Genomic DNA, 9,552 nt, shown 5'->3' with positions numbered 1-9,552 from the left:
ATGGTTCCAACACGTTAATTTTCTTCTGGTCCGTGTCTGTACGCCTCATCTTCCAACACATGATTTCCTCGCTGGTCCGTGTCTGCGGGCCATCTTCCATCACATTGAATTGATTTGTGAATTTGATCTCATTTTCTATTAGGTTGATATCCGCTTGGTTTGCGTTGTAGCCTCATCTTCCAACACATTGATTTCCTCCTGGTCCGTGTCTGTGGACATATCTTCCGTAGCGTAGATTTCCTCATGGTTCGTGTCTGTGGACTTATCTTGCATTGCGTTGATTTCCTCCTGGTCCGTCGCTCTGTGGACTTATCTTCCGTAGCGTTGATTTCCTCCTGGCTCGTGTCTGTAGTCTTATCTTCCAACTCGTGATTTCCTCATGGTTCGTGTCTTGGTCGGTCCTGTCTGTGTCGTGGTCTGTTGTGCTTCTATCAGGTTGATTTCCCCTTGGTTCATGTCTGTAGCCTCATCTTCCAACACATTGATTTCCTCCTGGTTCGTGTCTGTAGCCTCATCTTCCAACACATTGATTTCCTCCTGGTCCGTGTCTGCGGACTTATCTTCCGTTAGCGTTGATTCCTCCCGGCTCGTGTCTGTAGGACGTAACTTCCAACACGTGATTTCCTCATGGTTCGTGTCTGGTCGTCGCGTGCGTCTGTTGTGCTTCTATCAGGTTGATTTCCCCTTGGTTCATGTCTGTAGCCTCATCTTCCAACACATTGATTTCCTCCTGGTCCGTGTCTGCGGCGCTATCTTCCATCACATTGAATTGATTCGTGAATTTGGTCTCATCTTCCAACCCATTGATTTCCACTTTGTTAGTGTCTGTGGCGCTATCTTCCGTAGCGTTGCTTTCCTCCTGGTTTGTGTCTGTGATCTCATCTTCCCACTTGGTGATTCCCTCCTGATTCTTTTCCCTGTTGCATCCTTCCACCACGTTTATTTCTGACTGCTTTATTTGTGTACTGTCGTCTACCACATCGACGTATTCCTTCTCTAATGTCACCTCACCATATTGTTGCTCTGTGCTGACATCATTCGGTTTCTTCTCTGTGTGGTCTCCTTGATTCGTTTCTATTTCCAGATCCCCATATTCTGTGTGGCCTGTAACACTAGCACGTGGTATCCGTTGCGTGCTAGACATGGTGTGAAGATCACCGACATCAGTAATTGTGTCACCGTCGTACTCATCGTCACCGATGGGACTCATTACACACGTTGTCAGGTACAGGCGATATTTCTCCCGTTGCATGTCCGAGTTCCTGAAGGTGGCAAGCAAATCGGTGTCGTCTTCGAGGTTGCGTAAAAAACTCATTTCGTCGGACATCGACAAATCATCACTATTAAGCTTTTCTCGGTCATAATCATCTCCACTTTCCTTAGAATTACTAGAGGTTTTATTCATCCCTGCGTCTTTGTTACCTTCGGAAGAGATGGCGGGTAGTCTTTTCATACCAACATTGTCATCGCGCGTTTTGCTGCTGCTGCATTTGATGTCATCCCCACGTGGGATAGTAACGAAGTCACATGTCGTCGTGTTGCTTGTTGTTGCCTCGAGGGCTGACACATTCTGGCTTGCAGCAGTCCCATCATCAGTTTCTGCTTTCTTTGAAATAGCACGATACGACGCTAGATTTGTCATGCGGTTGTCTTCGGCTAGATCCATCTGGTCTTGATCGTCGGCACACAACGCCCCCTCGCGCGCCACGTTCGATTCTGCGTCTATCATCGATAAGCCACTATTCGCAGCCTGCCCGTCGCCATTTCCAGTGTGAAGAGCATCGGACAAACCGACGTCTAGCTGGCATGGTCGGTCAGGTGTGATTTCACGCTCGACGTGAGCTAGTGCTGAGCAAACGGTATTCGCGCCGCGTATCGACTGATGCACGCTCTCCACCGCATCGCTACTCTCATCCTCGATTACGTCGTTGTGAGCCGAGCATGCATCGACATCCATGCTCACCATGCAGATATTTACATCCGTGGCTTGGTTTTAATATTGCACAACAAATGTTTTACGTTCCGCTCGGCTCAGTAGCGCTGTTACGGTTTGTACACTGTGCTGTTTGTTCAGTATAAAATGCTTCCACACAAATAACGACACGTTTGAATGTTAGTTTTTAGTTTTAATTTAGTGTAATAGTTAATAACTTCCACGCGGCGTATGCAACGGTGCTCAACTAAAAACAATAGCATGAAACTGCTTCAACATCGTCGCTCGTTTCTAGCCTAGCCTTTTATACTAGTTGCGGAATCCAAGTATCACAACGAGGCACGTGCATGTTGTTCACGGCTGCTGCATAGACACATGTTGCCTCGTGTGACTCACTGACTCTATTATGGATATTCGTGTGATGACTCACGCATAATCTAAGTCGGTAACATTCTCCTCCACCCAACGGAATTTTAGATGACCTGCATAATTATTTCACACAGCCTGCCAATATACATTGTAAATCATATACCATCAACAGGTGCTAGCTCACTGTATAAAGTTCTAACTACGTATCATGCAACTCCTGTGACATATCAATGATATGCGTAGGACTTAAGACGATTGGTAGAAAACTGTGGGAACGGTAGAAGGGCCCACGACGAACCAACCATTCCCGAATAGAACACGTAATACTGTAATACTGTAATACTGTAGTAACATATATAGTAAAGGTACTATATACAAGATTCAGTTGGTGGGATGGGGCCTGATACGAGCCATATATAATGTAACATCATGGTTTGGGTACACGATCAAACCAACTGCGTACAAAGAAATTGATATGATGGCCAACTTTATTATCACCACGCTATCTTGTTTGGATAAAACATATAATACTGCATGTAAAATCCTGCTAAATATAAACAGATTATATAAAATGTTACTTACATACTGCTACACACGACACTTTTATCAACCCTATTGCCTTGCCCTGTGCACGTGGGCGCACGATCGCACCCACGCATGCACACGCACGCCCAGGACTTACATGCATACATAAATGTTGATACAGCTTATTTATAAGAAAAGATTATTTTTCAATTTTCACCACGTCAAGTACCATTTACTCATTTTTGAACATAAAGTGACAATGTCTCAGGTGTTGGCAATTTTAAAGGCAGTATAATATGCATTTCTGTTTACAATAGCATGTGAAGTGATCAAACAGTGTGAAGTGTCTGTAACGTGTCCGAACTAGGATGGATTGTCTTGGCATCTCTACGCATTTACGAGCTGTACTTTGCCTTCTCGTTAGCCAGGGCCAGTTTCCTGATATTACTGATGCAACCAGCAGCGGCCTCCTGTAGCACATCATCACTAGAGCCAACCATGTTGAGCAGAAGCTAAGAGACGAAACAAAACATCCAGTTATGCATCAGGTATGAAATATTTCTTCTATACCATAACTATATTAGTCAAAAATATGACGGACAGAGGCTTATAATATGGCCTGAACTTTCTCCAAAGAAAAGTATGAAAATAATACACAAATTCACTCATTTGCTCAGTTAATCCACATTATAAAAATCGAAAATACATGAGGCATTTGCCCCAAAGACCCTTTGATCTTCCAGCTCATCTACGAACTAAGCATTTTCAGTATTACAAAACATTTCACTGCGAACACCATAGATAATTTCGTTTTGTTATTAATTGATAGTCTCTTGAGGGTCAAAGCATCACTGGAAAGCTACTCTTTACATTCATTAGAAAAGTAATTTTATGCATATAGCCAGATAACAACGAATGAACAAGGATCTTTTTAATTGTGCAATAAAAATAGGAGGTCAGCAGGTTTAATGAAAAGGCCTGACTGAGTCAATCAGATCATGTCCTAGAAAATATATGGAACTATATCTGTCTTTTGATCCCCTGCTTGATAGCAACTATTCTGATTGCAACACTATGTCCAGAAAATGAGGAGTAGGGGTGAAACCATTTAGACACTGTTATTGATGGATGCACAAACACACAGGTGCTTCTGCCACTGTAGGTTCCACCCAACTATGTCAGGTGCGCTTAAAATGTACGTTACTTGGAAGTTGGGACGTATATGCAGGGTACTCATACCTTCACAACTCCACTCTCATGCATAGTAATGCAGTTGTTTGGCTGCTTTGATAGTTGATACAGCGCCTTAGCAGTCGCACAGTGAACTTTCTCATCTGGTGACTTTAGGTACTTGACTAGTGGGGCCACTGCTCCGGCTTCACCAAATGCCTCGCGGTTATTTCCCCACATGCAGCATCGAGCGATAGCTTCTGCTAGGTGGCGCCTTAGCTTGTCGTCATTCTGGCAACAAATCAGATGCGTAGACGTATATTTTACGTTCAATCAGTAATGCAAACCTAGCACAAGGGTCTCCACAATATGTAACTAAGCGCAAATACTGTGATCTAATAATCATATTTAATTAAGTAAAACAGATAGCTAGAGGAAATAAACTACAAATCTACTATAATCTTTCAGTATTTATATCTTAATAATAATAAACATAATAACTGTATTACTAGGCGAGGATTGCCAGGATGCCCGTGGGAAGTGGATAGACTCTGTATGCCACTATATGACTTACTTACCCAATCCATTTTCCACGCACAGTCCATCTTCCACTATCTAGATCCAGTTACTATGATTCTATTTATATTGTTTATTGTTAATTACTTAAAATAGCACATACAGTCTGGGCTAGCTTTGCCAGCATTGGTACTACTCCATGATCAGTAATGACAGCTAGATTCTCCTCATCCTTGGCAATGTTAGCAATGGCAGCACAGATACTTGCCAGAACCTCGTGATGCTCAGACTTCAGCAAGCTAACAATGAGCTCCAGCCCACCCACAAATGAGCGGACCATTTCCCCCGCATCCTGGAAAAATACAAGTTAGTGTGGATATATAGTTTATGAAAGCAATATCAATGAGCACAAAGCACAAAGCAAAAACAAAAACGAAATTGAATATCCTCGAAATTAAATTAAATGCATTATCCGGTTACACCATCACAGCTAATTATTTACTTTTAAGTCTGAAAGTAATAACTCGATTATTTTTTCATTCATTTTTGAAAAACCTTTACTCTAAAGTCGGATTAGTATTTATTTACCTTGGCATTTTCAATACACGGGCAGATAGCCCATGCAGAGCAAGCCTGCACCTCTGGATTGTGGTTTTTTAGTAGAGACCACAGCAGCCTTACACCATCCAGACGATCTATGATGCTGCAACAAATAAATATTAGACCTTGTAAATTCATATTATGTTAGACTGCCTATGATAAAATCTACAATACCAACTGAAATGTATATTCAGGAATGTGCATTCTTGTATATATTGTGATGTACGCAATTCAGTTATTGTGTTGCCATATCCTTGCCAACGCAAGTAATTAAATCAGTAAAGGTAGGAGTAAGTATAGTAAAGTAAGTAAATCAATACTGGCCATCAGAACTCACACCATGTTTTCAGGGTCGAGAGCACAAGCACCCACGGCACGTGTCACATTTCCTAGAAGTGCTTGATTAGTTCCTGTGAGCAGGTTGACAAGAGGAGGAATGCCTCCTGCCTTGCGGATTGCAGCGCGGTTGCCTGGAACTTGTGCACACTCACCCAGGGCTCCGACTACATTTACGAGCACCTAAGGACACAATCGAAAACGGTTTCATAAATATATTTGGTCAAGTTTTGTTTAGCTTACCAGAGGAAAATGTGATTTCCCTGTGCCAAATACTAAATTCTATTATTACAGCTCGTATGCTGAATAAATTACTGGGTAGTGAACGTTGCAGGGATACTGGAGGACAAAGCCTGGATTCCACGTCATTGCCTTTGCTAAGTTAAAACAAATTTTTGCTATTATGTTCTATGTTAGATTCTCAACGCAATTGTTATTTCTGACAGGTAGTTTGTGACTTATAATCATACTTCACCTCTTCTGGCTGCTCATGCAGCAGTCCCACCAACAGTTCTATTGCTTTCAACTCTTGAAACTTTTTAATATTATCTCTGCTGATTGCACACTTCCAAATGGCACCAGTGACAGCTGCGAGGAGATCTTTATTTTCATTATTAGCGAGCAGGGACACAAGAGGATCCAGACCTCCATATTTCCGCACCAGGTCTCTCGTCTCAGCATCTTCTGCCGCCTATTAAATCAGCAAAAAATAATTACATTTTCAGAACTCAGAAAATTTGTTAATAAGTATGTCAGTTTGTTGTTAAGTTGCTAAAACACTTTTATGTGCTACCCTAAAATTTTTGAATTCTCAAGCTTCATATCTGTAGGCAACAGTGGTTAAGATAATGTGTTTCCCAGTGCCAAGCCCAGCCACTGTTTCAGTTCTTGGCCATATCTTCTTGTTTATGTTTTAACGTTTGATTGAGAATAGATCAGCCGCACTCGTATTATCTTACAACTTATTTAACTACCTATTAACTTCACAAAAAACCTTATACATACAACACTTATACTATACCATACTTCCTATACATTCATGATGCATATTTAACCTTACACACATAAATTAACTCTGCAACGACAAGTCAGAAAACTGATGTTAATTACTATTGCCAACCTTAAATATTGCTAATGAGCAGTGCATTTGTAATTCCTGGTTTTTAACGCTGAGGTTTTTCACGAGATCCTCAATCATGCACTCGGTACGGATGGCCAGTCTGAAGAAGGGCTGCAATAATTTAAGTGCAAAGGTGAAGACAGTGCTCACAGCATTACCTTTACATGCTATATTGTGCTAATAAAATTATCAGGGTACTGTCAATATAAACAAACTAAAAGAAATTCAAACTTAAAGAAATTCAAATTCATTATATTATAATATATAAAGCAATTCAAATTAATCAAAATAAATTCCATATTATACATTGAGTTTATTACTGTTATAAATGAGCATACTCAATTAATAACTACAAGCAAATATTGTTAGGCACGTGCTGCCGTCCCACCTCAGAGGCACACTCCTGTAATGTGCCCACAACTGGTATCAGCATGTTCTCATGAGCAGACTTGAGCAGACGTGCGAGCAGTGGGACTCCTCCTGCTCGCCTGATCGCATGCTTGTTCTTCCTGCTCTTGCTACAGCTCCACAAGGCCAGCGCCCCACAACGCGCGACCTTCACCTCCTTCTCAATCTCAGGTGTCATAGCAGAGGTCAGTGGTACACAGTCCATCAACGTCACCTGTTTGAAATGATACCCACTCATCCTGATCTCTATTCACTTGATTATCTCTGCATAATGTGCTGCTAAAGTAGTTTGTTCATTTATTTCCCAACTACCTCCAGCTAGCTGTACGTCAATGAATCAGCATCATACCTATAACTCATTCCTAAGCAGTAATGTTTTCACCTTAAGAATTTCAATGCTATCACAAAAGCATATTTGGAACGAATAAAATGAAATTTCATAATGCACTGCAAACTGCAAACTGCAAACTGTACATTGTAAACATGTATTCTGGGCTCGAGATATATAGCAATATGCGACTTTGGCTTATTTAAGCATAACTGGCCACATGCATGTGGTTGAGTGAATTGCATGACAGAACGAAACGATAAGAAGCCTGTATAGTGTGTACGACAAAGGACTGTATAACTATTTATTCGATAACTTCTGTCGAAAGTTGTACTTTGATACACGACTCTAAAACTCGATCAACGCTTGCTGACACACACAAAGATGAATGAAAATCCCAATGAATCAACTAAGCTTTTCCCGCGCTCTCTCTCTCTCGTGCCCTCTTCCGGATAAATTTAACAATTGCGATGATGATATCAGCCAAAATGCTAAATCTTTCAGAACACATGTCTTACCAACTTTGTAATGCCTCCATGATGCCTCACAGTACGACGGGCTCTCCCGAACTTAGCAACGTTTGCGATCGTTTCAGCCGCAAGACACTTGAGGTCCTTGTTGGGATCCTGTAGCAGTCCGACCATCGTCTGCAGGCCTCCCAGATCAGCAATGGCTCGCCGTATTTGATTGTTTACAGATATTTCTTTCAGGATCTTGAGCGAGCCAATCTGGGAAATCAATTATTTCCTTTAATAATCTCAGTAAATCTCAGCATCCTGACACCATCCTCTCTCTTTCACACACATGCGCACGCAGACACTCATGCACAGATGCGCACACACACACGCTGCATGCATGCACTCACTCCCTCCACACAACCTCAACAACACACAAACGAAGTTATTGCATGTAACTACCTTGCATCTCAGTTCATCTGTCTCAAGTAGATTGATAAGCACCTCCAGTCCACCAACATCTCTGATTGCCAGTTGGCAAGTCTCCTGTGCAAGGTTAAAGTCTCGCATAGAGCACAAGGCAATCACTGTCGCTGTCTGGTTGCCACCCTAGCAAAAACAAAGTCCGAATCAAATACACGTAGCAGTACTCTGGTATACTGGTTGAAAACTAAATTTTCAATGGCCAAACTATTAATATCTAACAACTTTTGAATTTCAACTATACATATATTCATGCATATAATCACATGCATTTTGCTATCATAATATGAAATTGAAAATAATATTAATTAACTGAACTACCTATTTGTGCAAGAGATTATGTAATTTTGCTTGTACAAATTTTGAGGCAAGGCCCTCATTTGACTACTAAGAAATATAACACAGAAGTGTCAATAGTGCGTTTTCCATCTACTTCACAGCATCTACTTTTATCTCATACACAATTTTTTTTTTATCCACCTTAGTTTGATTATTGCATCTTATCATTTTAGTCTGGAAATTTCTTTTCTTCATCTTGTACTAACTCCAACACTCACTCCCTGAAATTAACACACCTTCAGATATTTCACAAGCTTCTGTATCTGCCAGTATTCGCTAGGTAAGTCTGAGCTCTCCTGTCTCCGGTCATGGGTTCCTTCCTCCTCTTCACTCTCACTCGAGCTGTCACTCATCACTTCAGAAGGTGGTGCCTTCCCATGAGTGGAACGACGTGATGTGGCGGATGCCTTCTGCAGCCTGCGCACACCGAAAATGTCAGGTTATTGTAACGAAATCATAATAAAGTTCCAGGCACAACAGGAGACATATTCTCCAGCAATGCCATAAGATTACAGTGATTCCTGCAGTGAGATTTTACTTCATCACTGACACTACACTGATAGTAATGGAGCAAAAATACTTTTTTTAACCTGTCACTGGGTGATAATGTCCCTTCATCTTGTGCAAGTAACTGCGCCTTCTGCCATGTCGCAGGCACTGGCTTTGTCTTCATGCCTCGCTTGGCTTGGACCTGCTTTGGTGAAGCACTCCTGAAATTATGAGGTAATCAGGTTTGTATTCATGCCGTGCCCAACATAATTATTCACCTAACAGAGATATATGTATGTATATAATATATATATATATATATAAAATATTATATTATCTATAGAATGAGAGAGAGAGAGAGAGAGAGAGAGAGAGAGAGAGAGAGAGAGAGAGAGGAGGAGGAGGAGGAGGAGGAGAGAGAGAGAGAGAGAGAGAGAGAGAGAGAGAGAGAGAGAGAGAGAGAGAGAGAGAGAGAGAGAGA

The 9,552-nt window shown here is 41.4% G+C and overlaps 1 protein-coding gene across 1 annotated transcript in view; it reads right to left on the bottom strand.

Moving 5' to 3' along the window:
* Positions 1-2,775: 2,775 nt before the first annotated feature.
* LOC106821622 (armadillo repeat-containing protein 4-like) overlaps positions 2,776-9,552 on the bottom strand; it is a gene marked incomplete in the record, with an annotated part of 16,688 nt that continues 9,911 nt past the window's right edge. The window contains 12 exon segments of the mRNA XM_014826514.1: positions 2,776-3,339; positions 4,067-4,288; positions 4,677-4,865; positions 5,102-5,216; positions 5,451-5,632; positions 5,925-6,140; positions 6,570-6,680; positions 6,958-7,191; positions 7,824-8,033; positions 8,223-8,369; positions 8,819-8,999; positions 9,173-9,292. Coding sequence (XP_014682000.1) covers positions 3,223-3,339; positions 4,067-4,288; positions 4,677-4,865; positions 5,102-5,216; positions 5,451-5,632; positions 5,925-6,140; positions 6,570-6,680; positions 6,958-7,191; positions 7,824-8,033; positions 8,223-8,369; positions 8,819-8,999; positions 9,173-9,292 — 2,044 coding nt within the window.

The sequence above is a fragment of the Priapulus caudatus genome, unplaced genomic scaffold, assembly GCF_000485595.1.
Source record: "Priapulus caudatus unplaced genomic scaffold, Priapulus_caudatus-5.0.1 Scaffold79, whole genome shotgun sequence".
Classification (NCBI taxonomy): Eukaryota; Metazoa; Priapulida; class Priapulimorpha; order Priapulimorphida; family Priapulidae; genus Priapulus; species Priapulus caudatus.
This window is presented reverse-complemented; position numbering and strand designations above follow the sequence as displayed.